The 22,475-nt window shown below is 41.5% G+C and overlaps 1 protein-coding gene across 12 annotated transcripts in view; it reads left to right on the forward strand.

Moving 5' to 3' along the window:
- Positions 1–22,475, forward strand: part of CLDN10 (claudin 10) — a 112,358-nt gene that overhangs the window by 72,404 nt on the left and 17,479 nt on the right. Inside the window, exons 1-2 of one of the 12 annotated variants that reach the window (XM_053217200.1) lie at positions 17,067–17,182; positions 20,356–20,410. The exons of 7 other annotated variants lie outside the window; for them this stretch is intronic. Coding sequence is in view for 4 of the 5 variants with exons in the window: in XM_053217177.1 (XP_053073152.1) it covers positions 16,963–17,182 (220 nt within the window). In the remaining variant the exon portion in view is untranslated. Of the gene's footprint in view, positions 1–16,870; positions 17,183–20,355; positions 20,411–22,475 lie in introns of those variants that run through there. 4 more of the 12 variants (XM_053217177.1, XM_053217168.1, XM_027065101.2 and 1 more) reach the window with 4 other exon arrangements.

A 22,475-nucleotide genomic window follows, 5' to 3' on the forward strand; every position in this document is an offset into this window, starting at 1 on the left:
GAAGTCATTTTTTCAATGGTAGTAATATACTATTGGTACCTTTTACTTAACAGAAATCCACTTGACCAAATTCTGTACTTCAGATATACATAGTGAGACAGAACCTCACTCCACAGATGGCACTTCCAAATCCAAAAATTCTATGCATGTATTAGCTTACTTTTGCTTCTATAACTGGCTTCCCTAGATATAGTATCTAACTGGTAATTTGCTGGTGCTTGTAACAATGAACACTTATGTGGGGGAAACAACACCATTTTGATTGGATTCTAGCCCTCAAAATGAAACAAACTATGAGTAGAGAATCACTGAAACTTTATTTGTGAATTGATTAGACACTGAGGACTATTAACTAGGATCCCAAACAACCACATCCTCCAGTGGCAACACACAAGTAGCACTAAATGAGAGCAAAATGAAATTCATGGTCCTTATTTATGCACCACTCTACAATGACATTGCCAAGAAGAACTTCATGTGGATAAGGAACCCACATGACAATAAGAACCAAACATAATTTCCAGTTTTCATTTAATTACATACCTAAGACCCATTGCCAAACAATTTCTAAGAATTACCAACAAGTGCTCATACCTACCCTTCTTATAGGATCATGAAGTGTTACAATTTGATATATCACATTGACTTCTGCTTGTGTCTAGCCAAAACTTCCTTCATTATGTACACCATCCAATGGGAAGGCCAATGTGTGTGTTCACCCAGAGATTCCCATTCTGCATCTTGTCCAGATTCTTCCTTTCATGACTATAAGATCTAATTTCATCTTCTCTAAGGCCTGGCCCAGACCACATTTTCTTTTCTGTGTTTGGGAGGGCCCATGACTCCTTTCCTTTGCCCCTGCCACAGCCTACACCCTTGTTCTGTTGTACCCAATATGGTAACACCCCTCACCCCCTTAGATTTCATTCCTGTAGACTCCATCAAGGAGGTGCTTTTTAAATACTCTACTTGTTGGATGATGCCAAATTTCGTTACATTCCTGAAACTTTCTCTTGCTCTTCAGTAATAGAAACCGGATCAACCAACCACCAAAAATCGTTTAAGGACAGCTATGTGAAGGTGGAGGGTATGAAGGTGTCAAAGACACAAATGCTGCAACAACAATAGAGAAGAGAGACTGAGGAGACTGGTGATGGGATTGGATTTTGAATCTGTTTTTGCGTCCAGTATTTACATAGAGGCATTTGGGGATATGGCATTGTTTCAGTATATCTTCTCTGAAATGACCATCTTCCAGTTGGTACATGACTTTAAAAGGCTTGCCACCTTCACTGGTGTAAAACTTACATACCAAAATCGATTTGTTTAGAAAATGAATCTGATTTATAATAAAAGTTAAAAAATTTTTCAGTCAGAAATATGCAGTGAGAAGAAAACTGTTGCATTATAAAAGAGCTTTAATAATATATAAAGGTAAATGGGTAATAAAAGCCAACTATGAGATGGCTTAATTTCTTATTGAAGTTATATTTTCTACCTTTCCAGAATATTGTCATGACAACACTTGCACATTCCCTTTTTTTTTTAAAGGAATATTGTGAACATAAGAAGATGTGCATTATTTTGAGCTCAAATGCTTATGATTCTTTTGGTTCTTATTCATCTTTCAAAGGATAATCTTGATCCTTTAACAAACATTTACCTTAAAGAATGGTCTACCACTGAAATCTAGCAGGATATATATTAAGTTACAAAAGACTACTTCTCAGGTGTTAGTCTGGATTAGATAAGAAACACATGGCATACTTGAAAATATCAGAAAAAGCTAAACAAAAATCAGGTTCTGGCTAGTGCTTCAGAATGAGAAATGATATTAATTCTTAAAGTCAGCTCCCTTTGTTACCTGTAAATATATGGCCACACCTCTAACTTAAGAGCTTGAGTAATTGAGTAAAATTTCGTGTTTGTTGGAATATTCCTTCTTTCCATGACACTGATAATATCAGTTTACTACCTATGACACTTTTTGCTTAGAACTGAAAGAGGGGTGCCTGGGTGGCTCAGTCAGTTAAGCATCCAATTTTAGCTCAGGTCATGATCTCACGGTTGGTGGGTTGGAGCCCCGCATTGGGCTCTATGCTGACAGCTCAGAGCCTGGAGTCTACTTCGGATTCTGTGTCTCCTTCTCTCTCTGCCCCTCCTCTGCTAGTGCTCTGTTTCTGTCTCTCAAAAATAAATAAAAGTTTATATATATATATATATATATATATATATATATATATATATAAATGTTTGTATATATAAATGTTTAATGTATATATAAGCATTTATATATACAAACATATATATATAAAATGTTTTATATATATATAAAACATAATATGTTTTATTATATAATATGTTTTTATTATATAATATATAATATAATCATATTTTATATAATATATATTAAATATATATAAATATATATAAGATTTATATTTATATTTATATATTTATATAATAATATAAAATATATATTATATAATGTTTTTATACAAAATATATAATATGTATATAAAATATATAATATATAAAATATATAATATATAAAATATTTTATATATAAATGTTTATACGTATAAAAATGTTTATATATATATATATACACACATATATATATATATATGAACTGAAATAGGTATTCAGTCCTTTTAAAGTTTGGAAGTTATGGTAGTGAGGCTTTTTTGAATGTGTTATGTTTAATCAAGCTTTTCCAACCACGGGCGTAGGAAGTTCCTTGCAGTTGACAAGTATGAGATTTGGAACACCGTGTGGAACAGCCTGGTGGCCCCACGGCCCCATGACCCATGCACACAATGAGAACTCAGCAGCTGTGCATGATAAACCTGGTTCCAGCATTAACCTGCTGTGGGACCTTCTACAGATTGCTTAATTCTAGACATGAGAGTAAATATTGTTACCAGTGCCCTGGAATAGATCTGCCTTTCCTTCCTAACACTTGAGACAAGGAGGAATTTGGAATGACCAGGCTGTAGGCCACTGTTCTTTGCTCCCAATTAAGAGGCAAATATAAGCACGTGACCATAAGTAGGAGGGAGCTGGGTAAGAATGAACAAAAAGTAAGCAAAATTTGAGACTGAAGTGTAAGTGTCTGGAGTGGTAAGGAAGATTTCTCAGCGACTGTAACTCTCCTGCTGGTTCCCGATATGGACCACAGCTGCACCACACTCTAGCCACTTTTGCTCTTTTGAACCATTCTTTCTCCATTTCTCTTCTCCTTTGACTCTCCCATGCCTTCTCGTTTTCCCTTTGTTGACGTTTTTTGAAGGGTAGGAGGAAATAGTATTCTCCTATGCAATTAAAAAAATTTTTATGTTTATTTATTTTTGAGAGAGAGAGAGAGAGAGAGAGAGAGAGAGAGAGCGAGGCAGAGTGTGTGCAGGGGAGGGGCAGAGAGAGAGGGAGATACAGAATCTGAAGCAGGCTCTGAGCTGTCAGCACACAGAGCCCAATGCAGGGCTTAAACTTGTGAACCGCCAGATCGTGACTGGAGCCGAAGTCGGATGCTTAACTAAGCCACCCAGGCACCCCAAAATAAATAAACTTTGAACAAAAAAAGTAAGGCTCATAGTCATAACCATAGTTTAAAAAAAGTCATAATCACTAAAGTCCCCCATTCACATTTGTTCAGTGAGTAGGTAAGGCAAACATTAGTATATATATATGGGGGTCTAATATCCACCCTTTTGAGAACTCTCCTGCTCTGAGAGTCAGCCAAAGCTTTCCAGGCGGTGAAGAGACAAGAGCAGCGCCATTTTAACCAGGTAGGCTTGTGGAGATGTGTGCTACTTAGAGTTGAGCTTGGTTTTGCCTAACCCAGTGACACACAGTGTCTTGAAAGTCAAAATTAATTGGCTGTTAGGAAAAAGGATGTAAGAAACTGGTGATCCTAACCTATGCATCAAGTTGCCAAGTAGCAATTCTGGATGGATTATAGTTAGTCAACTCTGCTTACAAACAGAGCAAAACAGGGGTGTCTGGGGGGCTCAGTCAGTAGAGCACACCATTCTTTTTTTTCTTTAAGATTTTTTAATTTTTAAGTAATCTCTATGCTCAATGTGAGGCTTGAACTTAGAACCTTGAAATCAAGAGTCCCCCAGTTACACTGGGGACTGACCCAGCCAGATGCCCCAAGTATGTGACTCTTGATCTTGGGGTTGTGCATGCAAGCACCATGTTGAGTACAGAGATTGTACAGAGACTACTAAAACAAAACTAAAGGCAGCAAAACAAACTAATGAAAAAACATACTGTGTGTTCCTGAATTCCTATTGTGTGATGCCAAACCATCTGTAGAAAAATCATTTAGTGACAAATATATTATTTATAAATGTATATACAAATGTGTTTTAAGAGACAAAAAGAACAATTATTTGAGGATTAATTTGATCATTTGAAGTATAAACTAAGGCCCTATATTTGTTGCAAGATTATAATTTGAAAGAATATGACTTTCCCTTCATTTAAAGATTATTTACTTGAAAGGATTAAAATTAGACAATTACAGATAGTTTTTGAGAGTATGCTTAACATTCCGTCCAACATTATAAGCTGTCCTTTTTGACTGATAAATTAAATTCAATGACTATCAAATGCCCATAATACTGTATATACAGCTTAATAACATCTGTGCTTTGACTTATTTGATCCTGTCTATCTCATCTGGAAATTAACATGAGATAATGGAATTTTATTATTCGCTTTTCTCCTCTATGGTATATAAAATCTAGAAACTAACAAATAAATGATCAGGTTGCTTAACCAAATTTCATTGGCTGCTTTATTCACCATGTCAAAAAACTACAATATAATCTTTCACATAATGTTTTGATTGCAAGACAAAACATTGCTTAACTCTATAGAATCACATATGTGCATGAATTGCACAGTGGGGAAGTCGTTGACTTAGGGCATATTTGTTTGTCAGGAAGATTTATGTCCCAGGTCCTAGAGGTGTGGCAGTTTGTAATAATCACAGGCAAAACATGACATCAGCCTTGTTCTTTAGATCTTTTTATTAATTCTTTACAAACCCTAAATCAAACATAGAAACAGCTATTGCTTTGAACCACGAAGAAAAGGTGTGTCTATTATCTGTCTACCATATTATCGGTATACAACTTCATTGTTACTTCCTTTCTTTTGATGTTACTATTCAAAAGTCATTTATAAAGATGACTTTGCATTAACCTGAAACATAAACCTCCTGGTGATATACTCGTAAATAGTTTGTCAGCACAGATATATCCTTGAGGAGAACAGTTTTCAACTTCTAAATAGTCAAAACTTGCTTGTAATTCAGATTTTTCTTCTGCACTGAAATTGGGTAGTTCTTCAAATTTACCATTTTTGAAGAGTAACATACACAAAATGTCATTGCAATTGGTACAGTACTGCAATATTCACTTGACAACTTAACATATATTAAGAAGTCACTTAGGGATTCTGATTTCCTCATCTATAAAATGTTGAATTAAATATTTTTAAAGTACTTTCTAACTCTCATATTCTAGAACTATAAAATGTGTGTGCCATTGTTTTTAAATGATATCAAACTAATGTGTTTTAGTACAAAGTCAGATAGATATAAATATATATGGAAAATCTGCATCTGAACTATTTTCTTAAAGAATTTAACCAGGTGACAATACACTGGGGAAGGGGGTGGTGACAACAGCAGTTGTGAGGCGGGGCTGCATATGGCCTGGGACCCTGTGCCCATAGTCTGCTCTCCAAGCTGCCATACAGAGGAAAGGGCACCTTTCCTGAACTTACACAAAGGAACACAGCAGGAGGTGATCATTTCTCTCATCTTAAAAAATAAAAACTTAAATTAAAAAAAAAAAACACCTTTCATGATTCACTTTCCTTCCAGTCCCCACACCATTTCTCTCCTCTCTTTAAGGAGCTGTTCACACTTCCTGCCCCCGGTTTTACCTCCCATTCTCCACTGACCCCACTCCCATCTGGTGTGTGCCCCACCCTCTCCATGGAACTGCTCCCGTCAAGGACCACCATGGACTTCATTCTTCAGTCTTCCTTCAGCTTGTCCCCTCAGCCACATGTGACACCATCAATCACTCTACCTCTTCCTCCTTAAAAAAATTTCTTCACATGGCTTCCAGACTCTCTGCCCTGGTTTTTCTCTGACTTAGATGGCTGTGCCTTCCCAATCTCTTTTGTTGTTTCATCCTCAACTCCTAGAATATCTCTTTCCCATCTACTTTCAGTCTGAGAGACTGGCTAGTCTCACAGCTTAAATGCCACCTAACCACAGATGACTCCAAAAGTGTACTTTTTAAGCCTGAAGCTCTGCCCTCAACTCTGGACTTGTAGATACAATTGCCTGTGTGGCTCCTCCTTCTGGATGTCTACTGGGAAACCTAACTCAAGATGTGTGAAACCGGACTCTTGGGGCGACTGCGTGGTTCAGTTGGTTAAGTGTCTGACTCTTGCTTTCTGCTGTGGTCACAGTTCATGAGTTTAAGCCCGGAATAGGGCTCTGCGCTGATGGTGCAGAGCCTGCCTTGGGATCCTCTCTCTCCCTCTCTGTCTGCCTCTCTCCCACTTTTTCTTGTTCTATCTCTCAAAACAAACAAACAAACAAACAAACAACAAAAAGAAACTGAATTCTCCTTTTCACCCCTGAACCTGTTTTCTAGAGCTTTCCTCAATTTAGGAAACAACTCCCCCCTTTGGCTGAGGCCAAAACCCTGATGTCTTCCTCTGCTCTTCTCTTTTACTCATACTTCACAGCCAGTCATTTGTGAATCTTGTCAGCTCTACCTTCAAAAGAGAACCAAAAATGCAAAATCTGACCATCTCTCACTACTGCTCTTGTACCAGACTCATTAAAGCCACTGCCATCATTCAGCTGGATTGTTGCACTTGCCTCCCAACTGGCATCCTGTTTCCTACACTGACCTTCCTATTCTGAGTGATCCTACCTAACCTGGATACCTCTTCTTCTCACAGAACCTGCCAGTGTCTCCCCATTGCAGTCAGAATAAAAGCCAAAGTTGTTGTTGGGACTTACGGAGCCCTCCACAAGCTGCTGAGACTTATATACAGCCCCCCACATGTACACACTCACAAAGACACACACAAAGATGCATGGGCACACACACAGATCCACAGAGACGCAAGAACACACAAACAGATTAAGTACACACAGAGACACTCAGAAACACACAGACACTCGGGTGCACACATGGACATACAGGATCACACACACAGACCCCATTCCCTCTCTCCGTCCCCATCTCCCACTACGTTCCCCTTCACTCTCTCTGCTGCAGCCACACTGGCCTCTCCAATGTTGCCCAGACAAGGCGGATGTGCTCCCTGCTCTGGGAATGCCCTGAAAACTGGCCACATGGCTAACTCCCTCATTTCCTTCAGGTCTCTACCCAGAAGTCATCTTCTCAGGGACGGCTCCTCTGGCCACCTAACTAAAATTTTAAAACCAACCTCCCCCTTCCCCACCCCCACACTTGGCATAACACCCCCAACTCCCCAGTGGTTTAAATTTTTTCTCCCTAGCATATGACATCCAATATACTAAACATTTCTCTTTCCTTATTCTTGCCTCTTCCAGTATAATTTAAGCTCTGTTTGGGTGGAGATTTAGTTCATTTTGTTCACCATATCTACAATGTGGGGGAGGATGCCTGGAACATAATAGGCACCCAATGAGTCTATTTTGAATTGCTTCAGTGAATGAATAATGCTGTTCTCAAAATGAAAGCAAAAAGTGAGTGAACCATATGGGCTGTGTGAACATCTCATGGCAATGAGTCCTAACTTACACTGGCTTCTCCAATCCTTTGACTCCCCCATATGTCAAAATGACCATCTCACTGTAGCTTTTTCAGGCCACTATTCCCAAAATAATTGGTCATTCCTCCCAGGTTTCAGTGATGTTCAGTGGTTTCTGACCACCTCTGTTTTCTCAATCACTTCCTCAAGGCACCTCCAACAAGCTCTGTGGCCAGTGGGGATGCCTTCAAGGGTGGAGTAGAGGAAATGGAACACAAAGATTAATGGCCAAGAAAACGTGCATTTTGGGCACACCTAGCAAATAAAACATAATATTCAGCATAGAGGAGATTCTGATTACAAGTTTGTTTTCTAACACTTGGACCATCAGTTCTGAAGGAAAAAAATAAAGAAGAAATGGGTTGTGCTAACATGACACTAATGCTTAATTCAGTCATTGTGTTCTACCTTTTCCTCATCTCCCAAACATGAACTATCGCTCTTCAGATACATTAAATTTCCAATGCTCTATATCTATACCTATATCTATATCTATATCTATATCTATATCTATATCGATATTTGAGAGTATTGAGGGCTAAAGCAACACAGTGAAGCAGAAGTTGGTCAGTGGTCCTGCCTCTCTCCTCAAGCCCCACATATATATAAGCTCATACTGAACATTCTCTTCATCATCTCCTACCTTTATCACTTTCATTCCCAATCAATGTTTTAAAGAGAAAACATCTTGGGGCACCCTGGTGACTCAGTCGGTTAAGTGTCCAACTTCGGCTCAGGTCATGATCTCACAGTCTGTGGGTTTGAGCCCCGCATCGGGCTCTGTGCTGACAGCTCACAGCCTGTAGCCTGCTTCAGATTCTGTGTCTCCCTCTCTCTCTGCCCCTCCCCCGCTCTTGCTCTCTCTCGCTCTCTCAAAAATTAATAAACATTAAAAAAATTTTAAAGAGAAAACATCTTCCTTTGTTATTACATGTCACTCTTGTTTCCTTTTAACTTCTGTCTCTTTATTTCTTTGACACACACACACACTTGCCTCTCTAAGATCTCTCTTCCTACACCCCTATTTTTCTCTCATAACCAGATAAGAGGAGGTCAGTGGAGAACATAAATAGTAATGGACCTCAAAATATTCAAATAATGACCTGTCTTTTAACTGTGGATGTAGTAATGTCTAGAACTTTTTTTTTAAAGTTTTGTTTATTTAAGTAATCTCTAAACTCAACGTGGGGCTTGAACTTAGGACCCTAAGATCAAGAGTTGCACGCTTTTCTGACTGAGCCCGCCAGGCACCCCTGGAACTTTTTAGTATTTGTATTTTTCATCTTTAAAAACATATCTTTGGGGCACCTGGGTGGCTCAGTCAGTTAAGTGTCTGGCTTCGGCTCAGGTCATGATCTCGCAGTCTGTGGGTTTGAGCCCCGTGTCAGGCTCTGTGCTGACAGCTCAGAGCCTGGAGCCTGTTTCAGATTCTGTGTCTCCCTCTCTCTTTGCCCCTCCCCACTCATACTCTGTTTCTCTCTCTCTCTCTCTCTCTCTCTCTCTCCCTCTCAAAAATAAGTAAACATTAAAAAAAAGTTTAAAAAAACAAAACAAAACAAAATGCATCTTTGAATGCCCTCAGAATTTGAATGACTGGAATATTAAATAAAATAAGAACATGAACTCTGGAGATGGATAACCTTGGGTTTTAAAGTAATATAATAATTATATAGTCAGATAAAACAAGCATTGTTAGGACTTGAAAGAACAAGAACCATTCTACCCTGCTATGGTCATGTCATTGGATACAGCTCTTCCAAAAACAACCCAACAGTACCTAATGAAAAAGAAAAAGAAAAAGCTTGCATTTTACATCTGAATGGGACACTTCTCCTTTGTTTTATCGTAGCATACCCTTTGTTAGCTAATATGGGTCAAGACTTCATCAGAAAACAAAATAAAGAAAAGACAGTCCATAGCGAGGTAATACCACACACCAGCAAACACCAGTTCAGGATAGTAAGGGAGGAGGGTGGGTACTCATCAAATGCTAACTGGCTGAGGATCACACAGGACCCAAAGCATGGAGAAGACAGAATTAACAGCACTCTAATGAACTTTTTATAATGTGTGTATACACATACATATGCACATATATTTATACATCTACACACACACACACACACACACACACACACACACACACACACCTTTTAAGAGAAGTATTCCAGACACCAACTGTGATAACAATGAATCATTGCCTGGGACATTGTTAAACAGCATGTTCATGAACTTCAGTTCATCCGTTACAAGACTTAATCACACAATGAAATTAAATAAGGAAATTAGGTATCCTGTTTAAATACTTCTGATTATTAAAGCCATTATCCTGAAAAATGAAGATAAATACAAATTATCTAGAATTGTTTTAATTCATTTTGTGTCTACGTTTGGTCGTATACCCAGTGGTTATTGACTGACTACATAACTACGCAGACTGTGTTGGTAGAAGGCAACATAGTACAAAGGAGCGTCACTCTGGGACTCTGCGGGCTAAGTTGAAACCCGACTTCCACCATGTCCTAGGGCAAGTTACTTCACCTCTCTGTGGTTTGGTTTCCTCAATCTCTACAATAGAACGAAGACAGTACCCATTCCTTCGGGTTGTTCTTAAATGGGTGAAGTACTTTGACTGCTAACTGGTCCCTGAAAGGTACTCATGTAAGTTTTAGTAGATAAAAACAGGAGAAAGTCTACCTTTTGAAAGAAATCATCAGTAATCATTTGCTTATGGGTGTGTTTCTGTCAGAATTTGCATCTTGGACTCTTAACGAATTCATTGTAAACTTCCAGTAATGTTTCCAATGACGTGAGCCAAATGGCAGACATGGTGCTCCTGAGTACTTTGGAATAAATTCTCACCCAGCTCTATTCTGAGAACCAGGGAGAGGGGAAAGTCTCTTTGTGTGTAGCAGTCACTGGAATGTTCTGCTTCCTGCCCTTACACTCGTGCGGGAAGGTGAGGGCTGTGGACACAATTCTCCACTCTCCCTCATACCCTGCCATCTCCTTTTTCACCTCTATCTTGCTCTTCTTGGCCGATGTTTAATGGTCGCTCAGCGTCCCCCCCCAAGTCTGTTTCCCTTACTCTGTCATGTAGCTGTCCACCCCCTCTTACCTTCAACTGCTCTCTAGTTATATTTCTCACTTTTGCTGCACTTCTCTTTGGACATTCCCCCATTCCAGTTCTTTCCCTCAGACTAATCCTGCTCTTGCTCCTGGTTTCTCTCTTCTTTGTGGGCACTCTACTGAGCACTTTGTTTCTCTTGCCTATTTCCTCGTCTGCCCTCTGTCTCCTACATCACCCTGCTTCATAAGCAAATTGAACTACTCTGCTTTATCACATGTTTCTAATAAACAAAAATAAGAGTTGAAAATAAAATTACACAGAGATTTTAGAAACATTATCTTCATGCATCCCCCCACCCCCATGCCCATACATATAACAGCCCTTTCAATATAGCGAAGGAGGGAGAGCAATGGAAGAAAATGGGGGTAGAAAAGGAAGCGGGGGGGGGGGTGAGCCTGAGTGGCTCCGTGGGTTAAGTGTTCAACTCTTGATCTTGGCTTCAGGTCATGATCTCAGAATTCCTGGGTTCGGGCCACACATAGGGCTCTGTGCTGATGGTGCAAAGCATGCTTGGGATTCTGTCCTTCTCTCTGCCCCTCCCTCACTTGTGTTCCCTCTGTCTGTCTCTCTCTCAAAAAACAAACAAACAAACAAACAAAACCTTAAAAATAAAAGAAAGCAAGGAGGACAGCAAAGGAAAACTCTTGCCTCTCTTCTCTCCTTGCCGATTTGGTGTGTCACTGGTCAAGTTCATGAGGAATCCGACTCAGAGACTTTGAGTTGAAAGTGGTTTTAGATGCCATCCAGAATAACTACTTCATGTTACAAATGAGGAAGCTCCACCTCAGACAAAAAACCCCAACTTAACCAAAACATACTGATTTACTTGCTGCCTAGTCTCAGTGGGTAGGTTTTAATAGTACTCATAAGATGGTTATTGACCAGCAAAATACAACCAATCCATCTGCAAGCACTGGAAGGTTCCAAGCATCCCAGAGTGAGAGTAGTTCCAGGCTGAAGTATTCACCAAGACAGCCATGAGCTGCTGGGGGCCAAACCTTACCCCTCTGGGGTCTCAAGTGGAATCTAGATGGCCCTAAGATACCTTAGAATTGGGAACGCATTGGGACATTTGGGTGGCTCAGTTGGTTAAGCGTCCAACTTCAGCTCAGGTCATGATATCACGGTTTGTGGGTTCAAGCCCCATATGGGGCTCTGTGCTGACAGCTCAGAGCCTGGAGCCTGCTTCAGATTCTGTGTCTCCCTCTCTGTCCCCCCCCCCCTCAAAAATAAAGAAGCATTAAAAAAATAAAAAGAATTGGGAATGAGTACATTTTAAATGAATGCAGGAAAAACAAATTCATAAGATACATGCCACCCACTTGTAATAGGCCCACTGAAACATTCTGATACAGTGCAGCCTCAGAGGATACCAAATGCCAAAAGAAAACACCCTTATAATTTGCAGAAAAATCACACACACACACACACACACACACAATTAGTGATGCAGTGATAAGCATGAGTGTTCATCCCCATAGTATTCTTATCACTCTGTAGCTTTCATGCTAAGGAGATTACAAGTATCATAGAATTAGTGTAGAGCATTAAGATAAACAGAGAGTCTTAGGGAAAACGGAAGGAAATAGAACACAGACATGCTATTTTACTATCTTAGTATCGGCATTAATGTCTTCTCTAACACGGTGTAACAATATTTGGCTCCTGGGCAGTTGTTTTTTTAGTTAATACCATATTTATCAGGACTTCAGTTTCTTCCCACCTGATTAGCAGCACCCGCCTCATTGGAATCTAGGAAGGAGCTAATGTATACTGAAACCAAATTTGATGCCTAGAAAATCCTTGAGTTGTTAAAAGGCACACCTGTGTTGTTTGGCAGGTGAGTTGAATCTCAAGTAAAGAATTTCTGCAAATCTCCTGTTTAGTTGGCTAAACTGGTTTCACTCCTATTGAACAACCCTGGGGTGGGGGATCCTCTATTTTCCCTTAATAACCATAATAATGCCAAAGAAATAACTTCCAGTGTTAATCTCAGTGGTTTAGGTCTCAAAAGTGGAAAGGCTCAGAATATATTTCAGGACATTAAATGTCTTCATGTCAAATTTATTAATTTATGGATAAATTATTAGTTTTCATATTGGAAAGAATCTAGGTTTTTTTGTAAAGACCAAATTATTGTTAATTAAGATGTTAATCTGAATAATTTAGAGGGATGTAGTCACTTTATATTCAAATTAAGGATAGATTGTTACAAATAATTAAATAAAATTTTCAGTTCACTGAATCCTAAAGAAAATAAGGAAGCGATTATCAGTGGAAAGGTACTCTGTAAATGGGTTTGCAGATTAACTGCAAAGGTTATTTGGGATTCTATAATCTTAAAGTGAAACAGGCCACTTACGTATTACTTCAAAAAAATCCCTATTCAGTCTGTTTTCATTTTCTGGACATTCTTATGCTGGGTTATGTTGTGTGTGCTACACTTAGGTTTCTTTGGAATAAACCGGTTTTGAAATGCTTAAGATATAAGACATTTTAAAATAAATGCTTGATTCATTACATAATATTCTTTAGGTATTAAAGAGAAGTTAACATTTTCATCTTTTGGTCAGCGCTTGTGGGCTCTAAAATATAACTCTCTATAGCAATTATGCAGTATGTGCCAGGGAAGAAAAAGAAAAGAGTTTAGGGCTGTCCAACCTCACAGAACTGACAAAGGATAAAAGTAGAGGAAATTAATCAAGTCCACAGGCGTGACGACCCCAGTCTGTTTCAGCTTGCAAAGGAGCTAATAGTGCTGCCATCCAGATCTTAATTTATAGATTGCTTACAGTATTTTCAACTCCTTTGAAGTTACAATTGTGTGCTACAGTCTCTACAGTAAAAGAATATTTCTTTTTTCAAAGTTTTCAGCCAAGAGATTAATATTCTCTCGGTAATGCACACCATCTGTTGTACTAAATTAACAGTTTATATGCATATATATGCATCTTGACCAGTCAGAGCCGTGGTTCCCAGCCTGGCTATGCATTGGAAGCTTTGTAAAAATCACTACCAGAGCTATCCCCAGAGAGTCTGGCTTAAATGGTCTGGTGGTGCAGCAGAGAGAGAGAAAGGCTTTCTTGGAGTTCCAAGTTGGAATTCTGAATTTATTTTCTTGGAAACGATGTTGCAGTGGTGGTCTGGGTTTATAGATCTTTTAAGGACAATAAGTAAAGCTACATAATCTGTTAAATAAACTTTTGGGGTCTGGTCTAAAACACCAAGCCATTCTTCATAGTTCTTTCTTTAAAACAAACAAGGAGCTTTGGGTTCTAAACAACGAAATTTATAACCAACCTGTTGATAAATTAGGAACTGCTTGAGTCTTCAGAGTCAGAGTCACAATACCATACTTTTTTGTGTGTCAAAGTGGCTCAGGTTTTGCCTTAAAAAAAAAAAAAAAGGAGAAGGAATCAGTAATTTTAGTGAGTACCTACCATGAGGAAGACACAAAGAGACTCTGAGACAAGGCCAGAAACAAAGTACAAAACCAAAATTTGTGCAATTTTGAATTTTTGGAAACTCCTGGATCATGACTTTTTGTGTTTTCTGAAGAGTAAACTGGGTGAGAAATAGGCAGATCATTCAGAAAGGGATATGACATAGAAATAATGGTGGAAATATGCTGGAGGACAAGAAACCAGATAATAAAAGCACTTTAAAAAGGCAAATCACGTAGAAGAATAGAGGACAGTCTGTAGTCAACAGTCAAGGGTGATCGATTTGAATGGGAGAAAAAATGAGAAGGATGAGGCTAGCTAGGTGCTTCCCAAACTGTTTTTTAGCTTGATACGCCAGGACAAGTTGGGACCAAGATCAGTAGAGAAGTGGAACCATGTCTGCATCCTACCCACGTGCAAACCACCTTCACCGCATTCTCATTCACACAAGCCACAAGATGACCACGCACACACAAACACACCTCCTGAAGCTGCTGCATGGCTCAAGGATAGGACTCACCCTGTGTTGACTATGGCAGGTAGGTGGGAGAAAAAGAGACAGATTGGAATTCATTGTGAAGAAAGACTTTCTACAAGGTTGTCAATACTACACAAAACACAACCAGAACATATGCACTGGACCCCATGACCTGAAGGTTGGAGCATGAACTAAATATCATCTCAAGAAGTAGAATAACTGGGGGGAACCCGGGGGGCTCAGTCAGTTAAGCGTCCAACTTCGGCTCAGGTCACAATCTCACAGTTCGTGAGTTCGAGCCCCGCATCGGGCTCTGTGCTGACAGCTTGGAGCCTGGAGCCTGCTTGGGGTTCTGTGTCTCCCACGCTCTCTGCCCCTCCCCCACTCACACTTTGTCTCCCTCTCAAAAATGACTAAACTTCAAAACAACAACTAAAAGGAACAGAATAATTGGGCTGAGTGTGGAGCGGTGCCCTAATGGTCTCCAATGGTTCTTCCAAATATAAGTTTTGATGATTCTATAGTCCAACCTCCTCTTTTCTCCACAGACATCTAATCACTTCTAGTTTCATTCTGTTTGGTTTGGTTAAAGCTAAAAGTGACAAGGGTACGCTTATCGTGATAAGCACTGAGGAATGTATAGAATAGTCGAATCACTATATTGTGCACCTGAGATATAGAACACATTAACATATTAACATATATAACCCCATATGTTAATTATACTGGAATTAAAATTTTTAAAAAGAAAAAATATACATATATTTAAAAAAGTGACAGAGAAGAATTGAGAAATTCTTCACAATGAATGAAAGTGTGAAACAGGGTTAACAACTTGCTTTATTATAGAGGACTGATTCATAGGTTTTAGACTTTACTTTGGCAAGATGTGACTCCTGAGAGTCACTGCAAGAACTTTAAAGGGACAAATTTTAAAAAAATGGACAAACTTTAAATGGACAAATAATAGCCCTCTAGTAAAGCCAGTGTCTTTGTTCCCCGATTTATGCGCAGGTTTATGGCCTCAGCAACTGAAAATACACGCTGATCTTTATGTTGAACTCTTGAGACAGCAATGAAGGAATGAATGAGTTTATTCTTCAATTACGTGCAAAAGGTGGAAGTCCTTAAAAAAACCCAAAACAACACAGAGCGGTTTCCACTATGACAGAACCATCTGTCGATACAACAGACTCCCAGAACTGGGAGCTGGAAAGGACTTACCTGGAAAATGTCTTAAATACATGTCCTATGTGTAGTGCGTTATCACAGGCAGGCCAGCTATGTGGCTGGAACATTCAGGATCGAAATCGCAACGACGGCTCCCATGGAGCCTGCTTCCTCCCCACGCTGCTGTCTTGAATTTAGTACTGTGCCACAGACCTGTGTACAATGACTTTCCGCATATCACGGAGCCAAAAAGAACTGCAGGATTTTAGGGCAAGGCCGATTTCAAGCCCGGAACTGCAGTCACCCCTCCGTGACAGGCTGAACAGAGTCACGCAAACGAGTGTAGCACGCAAACCTTTAGAGTTCAGCAAGGCGAGGGCTGTGCCATGACCAGGCCGTGTCCTTTCAGGGCTTACAAAAGGCTTTTTCTGCTCTGCTTTTACAAGGTACTCTAGAAGCCAAGCTATTTGCCACAGGTAGGGCTGGGGAGCGGGAGGGGGGGGGGAGAGGAAGGGGTGGGGGTGGGACGCTACAGGTCGTCCACATCCGGCTGCCAGTCTGTCTAACAGGATAGCCGCTCTCCGAGTTCCCGGCCCCGAGACGCGGGAGCGGGGGGCGAGGGGAGCGCAGGCCAAGTTTTTCCCGACCGCGGGCGCCAGGTCAGCTGGCCCTAGAGAACCCAAGCAGCCACAACAAGGACGCCCCGCGAGCCCTCTCCGCCCCCGAGGGCGCGTCCCGTCCTGGGGCCCGTGCGCGCCCCCTAGCGCCGACCCGCGGGCGGGGCGGGGCGGGGCGGGGCCGGGCGGGCCGGGGGGCGGGGCCGCGGGGCCGAAAGCGCGGGGGTCGCGGCGCCCAGTGGGAGCGCAAGCGCGAGCGCTAGTGCGGCTGCAGCGGGCAGCATGGCGAGCACGGCCTCGGAGATCATCGCCTTTATGGTTTCCATCTCGGGCTGGGTGCTGGTGTCCTCCACGCTGCCCACCGACTACTGGAAGGTGTCCACCATCGACGGCACGGTCATCACCACCGCCACCTATTGGGCCAACCTGTGGAAGACGTGCGTGACCGACTCCACGGGCGTCTCCAACTGCAAGGACTTCCCCTCTATGCTGGCGCTGGACGGTCTGCATCCCCTCGGGCCCCCATCCCCTGCCCTCGCTCCTGTCCGGCCAGGCAGCCTGGCGCCCTCTTGGCCTCGCGACCCCGGGCGGCACCCCCGGGCCGGACCCCTCCGTGGCCGAGCCCGCCCCAGAGCCTGAGGGAGCCGCGGAGAGCCCCAGTGCCCGTCGGTGCCATACTGGGACGGGTGTCCCGCGGGGCGCCTGTCCGAGCCCGGCGCCCTGGGATTGGGGTGGGGTGGGCGACTCAGGCGTTGGGAGGTTGAGGGAAGCACCTTTGCAGTCCTGAGAGTCGAGGACACGGTTGTGGGACCCCCATCTCTCGGGGACTGTTAGGACACGGAGTGACGCGTGGCTCCTTCACCCAGCACTCCCCGAAAGAGCTGGATCCTGATTAAAATGGTATCGACTTGTCAAAGCTAATTCCGCTTGTCCTGAGCTCCCATTAACCGTTTTGTTAGTTCTTTTAAAAGTAGGCAAGAGAAAAAGTAACATGTTGCAGGGAGTGTCACTCCAAGCCCCCTCCCCCAAGAAAAAACAACCCCACGCTTCAACAAACGTGTCTGCCTGGGCTTTAATGCTTCCTCCAAGTTTTAAGAAAATAAATAGCCCTTGTCTGTGCCGCAGTGGGTAGAGAATCCTGGCTAGCAGGAGTCTTGTGCCAGAGACTGCCAAGTTCTGTGTCCATGCGTCCCGGGTCAGCTCTCCAGGTCACTCACCTGCTGTTCTTTTGTAGGTTGTTTTCTACATTGTTCTTGCTAGTTGGGCTCTATACTGTATTGAATTAGAGCAACAAGCGGATGTTCTAGAAAACTGGCTCTGTTTTAGTTTCAAGAGAACGGTAGATGTCATCCCGGGTACAATGATTGCTCAAGTTCTAGGCTGGTTTCTTCCAGGATTTTATAGCACAGGACTAGATAGAGCCCAGCAGAAAGTTAAGGATAGTCATTTGCATTATCTCTAGATTTGAGGTGTTTCTTTTTTTTTTTAACTTGAAAAAAAATTACTTCACTGCAGGTTTTTATTTGCATAGCTGATTCAATAAAAGACAAGAATTAATTCCCCTAAGATGGTGCTTGCCACGAAAAGCAAACTGTTGTTGCTCAGCGTGGTGGTATTTGATGGAACCCCCATATCCCGGGAATATGTGCCTGATTTTGAATGGATAACACTCAGGTCTTCGTCCTCTTGTGTAAAATAAGTATCTGGGTCACTGTTGATCCCCTAGAATTACTGTTGAGTTTCCTGTGCTCTGTAGAGCACACATTCAGGTAGATGCTTTGAACAGGCAGGCTCTTGTTTCTGTGGTTTACGTTGAGAGTTTGGGATTGATGGTTACTGTCCAAAGTGCACTCTTACTGTAACTGCTGTACTGTATGGTAACCGTACTATATTGTTACCTGAGCTAGCTCACTAGATATGCCCACTTCCTTCTGTAGGACAGTTGGGGGAGGAGAGAGGGGAATGAGAAGTAAATGCTCCATGAAGAGCGTTGGGGGCAGAATAGAGAAGTTTTCACATTGTGTCTCTGATGTGGGAGTGGAGTTGGCATGGGGACTTGGGGGCGGGTGGGGTTGTGAGTAGGAAGGAGGGCAGAGCCCTCGGTTATGAGGCTGTGGAGGGAGTTGAGGAGGGAGAAGAGAAAGGAGTGACATTTATACACATCCCTGGTTGCAAAATGGCCTTTCGTGGGTGCTCCTGTGTCTCGAAAATGACTTAAAAAAAAAAAAAACCAAAACACAAATGTCTTCATACTCCCCCTTGGTGTACAATGTTCTAAATTAATTAACGTATTTGTCCAAGTCAGTACATAGAGAAGTAACTCTAACAAGTGCATGGTATTCATACATCCGGACAGGCTGCTGTATTTAGCCGCTTTCTCACTGTTGGGCAATGGACCCTTTCCAGCTTTTCGCTGTTGTCAGTGCTATACTGAAAATCTTCATATTCGTCTCTCTGTGCACATGTATATTTCTGTGAAGTAGATACTGAGAAATGGTACCTGTCAGATTATTCATTTTAATGTTCAGTTTATACTTCCAAATTACATTCCACCACCACCGAGCGAGAATGCCTGTTTGTCCACATTCTCACCACAGAGTTTTTCATCCAGTATTGTGGGTGACATATTATCATGCTATCATTTTTAGTGGTTTTTCCCTGGTTTTTACCAATGATTTTTACCATCTTATCCTGTATTTATTGACCTTTTTTTAATCTTTCATGCATTGCCTGTTCATATCTTATGCCCAGTCTGTTTTTTCCTCTTGATGTAAATGATTTGTTTTTTAAAATTCTGGGTGTCAATCCTCCTTGATTTTTTATTTATGTTGCAGTCTTGGCCCATTGCTTGTCTTTTAAACTTACGATGTCTTTTCTTACACAAAACTTTGAAATGTGTACTGTGATCAGATTTATCAGTTTCTTCCTGCCGCCTCTGCTTTCTGTGGCTTAAGAAGGCATTGCCTATCCGAAAGTGATAAATCTTACTCTTCTGTGTCTCCCAGAATAACATATTGAGGGATTTAATCACACTGCTACGTTTTCACCTAGAGAGTTGATTCCTCCTCCTACAAGGTGACCTTCCCAGAGCAGGCCTCTCGGCTTCTAAGCTGTCTGCTGCGTCCCTGGAGCAGCCACATCTGCTGGGTGCTGGTTCTGAGGCAGGTCCCACTGACATCACACTGCATATTGGACTTCCTGACGCTGCTCTAAAGTGGCAGGAGAAGGCTACATTACTGTAGGCTGTGGTGACCACAGGCCTGAGCAAGCCAGTCCTCCCCTTGAGCCAGGAAGAAGCTCTAAATTCAAAAGAAAGTGCAGAAAGGAGGGAGAAGGCCCACGGCTCTCTCTCATCTAGCTTGAGGTGGGAGAAGGAGCCTCTTGGGCACAGATGATGGATACATTATTCTGAATTTTCTTTACGAAGTCAAAGCTCTGATTCCTCATCCTCAGGGGGGCATCATTGCAACCCCAGTTTTCCCTACAAGGAAAATGAAGCTGAGAAAAGCTAAATGTGTAGATTTGATTTTATGTCAAGATCCCAACTCCAGGGTCTGCTTAGAATTAATCTTAGTATGATGGAAGGGAAGCTTTGATGAGATTCTTACAAATCACCAGGCACTCTGTTCATATTATTCATCCTGTGAAGTAAGTGCTCTTATCCCTGTTTTACAGATGAGAAAACTGAGCCTCAGAGAGATAAGGTAATGTAATCAAGGACACACAGCAGGTAAATAGAAGAACCAGAGCTGAGATTCACAGTTTGTGCCTTCCTCCGATCCCACCCTTCTTTCAGAGGATTTGCAAAAAGTACACAAAGCTACTAGCGTAGGAAAAGGCCATTCTTTTCTCTCCCTTCTATCCAGCAACGGGCACATGTGCTACTAGGGAATTGTCTCCACCAAGTGGATATTTTCATATTTGCTAGTTTGAAATGGAAAATGAGGTACACATCATTTGGAAAATGCTTAACTTTTAAGGGACGCCTTGAAGGTTTCCTCCAACAGAATTCGTTATTGTAAAGTCACTGTATTTTACTAATTGGAACTTTCACGGTTGAACGAGCTAGTGATTTCTGTTTATCGCCAGCTCATATTCCTTTCAACACCACTTGAACTTCAGCTGAGAATCATTTTCAGCCAGGTTGTTTTTAGTATATGCCATCTATTTTTGTTCGTGGAAATGTTTGCCGTTTCTTCCAAGAGAGTTAACTATAAATTATACTTCAGAGAACTTCTGAGTAAATATGTTCATGCCTCAGCACTTTAATGTGTTAATTAGCTATTAAAGGTGTCAGTAAATTCAACCTGTCAAAAATAATGGCCTCCTTGACTAGGTTTTTACTACCACTCCACTTGCTGGTGTTACTTAGAAGTTTTGCCCTCCGGAACTGTTAAAAGCAAGGTTGTAGAGGTCTGCCTTGCAAAAGATAAACTCTGAGTTTGTTGGAAGTCACCTAAGGCCTGAGTCTGTGGATGTTTTCAGGACTGGTGGCGCCTAATTTACACAACCAGGCTTACCAGCAACTGGATTCCGTTTAGAGCTGGCAGTGGAGGGGGTGCGGTTTATCCCCAGGAACCCCAGTGTCTGCTCTTTGTTCCCTGTTTCAGAAAATCTAAGCAATGATTGTGCATGCAGTAAGTTAGCATAGTTAGCCATGTTAGCGTAGTTAGCAAGTTACTGCTACCGTTCCAGGCTGGAGAGAGGTGCCTTTCCCTCCAAGTCAGGGTTCTGGTTGGCACGCGGGGAAGGACCCGACCACATCAGAAACGGTATTTCTCCTCTCATATTCATGCCAAGAGACCAGTCCTGCTGCAGGCATGGGGGCTGAGACAGGAGAACAGAGTGAGAACCTCAGAAAAAAATACTATGAGTCATGGTTGAATAAAGTTTAAAGACTACTGTTATTTTCATATTAAGTCATATTAAGGATTGCATGCACCGGCCTGAGGTTCATACCACTGTTTTCATCTGGGAAAACACATTTGACTTCTAAATGATCAGAGTGTAGGCCTTAACCATTTGCCAGGCTCCTGCATTTCCTGTTCATAAAGACTATACGATGACTCGAGTAAATGATAAACTTGTCTAGGCTAATTTTTTAAAACATGTATCACAGAGGCTATGTCTACACACATGCTGTTTTGTGTAGGGATTGCAGTGAGAATCCGCTAACATACCTCAAAACCATAGATTACTATAAGTCTCAGGAAGAAATGAAACCACACTGTCCCAGTAGTGGTTGTCTTGGTAGATGGTCTTTAATCTTATAGGGAACCAGCAGCCTTCCCCTCTGTGCTTCTGTCTGCTCCCTGGCTTCTGGCGAGGGGACTGAGAGTTGAAATTTTTAAAAAACCCGGGTCAGCAGAGACCCAGATAGCCCTACAGTACGATTATTGCTACTGAAATTAGCCTCCATTATCTTGTTGTGCTAAAAATAAACTTGTTTTGCTGTTTTTGACAGCCTCACCTCCAGTGGAATTATTCCTGGAGGCTGTTCACACTATAAAATAGAAGTTCGTTGTCTTTGCAGTCTGCATTGGTGGAGGCCGAACTTTGTTGCAATTAAACAGAGTATCTTCTTTGTACTCTTCAAAATGGACCCTAGGAATAATAGTATTAACACTTTAAAATTTCATTCTTTCCCAAAGGAATGTGGGCTGGAGGCTACCTGCCAGGATTATTTCTTGAATTTACAATTACTGTAGTCTTAGAATTATTATTTATTGTGGGTTTTACCTGAACACTAACAATGAGTGACTTGCTGTCTTTATGAGGTTTTTTTTCAAATTAAA

This window comes from Acinonyx jubatus, chromosome A1, assembly GCF_027475565.1.
Source record: "Acinonyx jubatus isolate Ajub_Pintada_27869175 chromosome A1, VMU_Ajub_asm_v1.0, whole genome shotgun sequence".
In the NCBI taxonomy this organism is placed as follows: Eukaryota; Metazoa; Chordata; class Mammalia; order Carnivora; family Felidae; genus Acinonyx; species Acinonyx jubatus.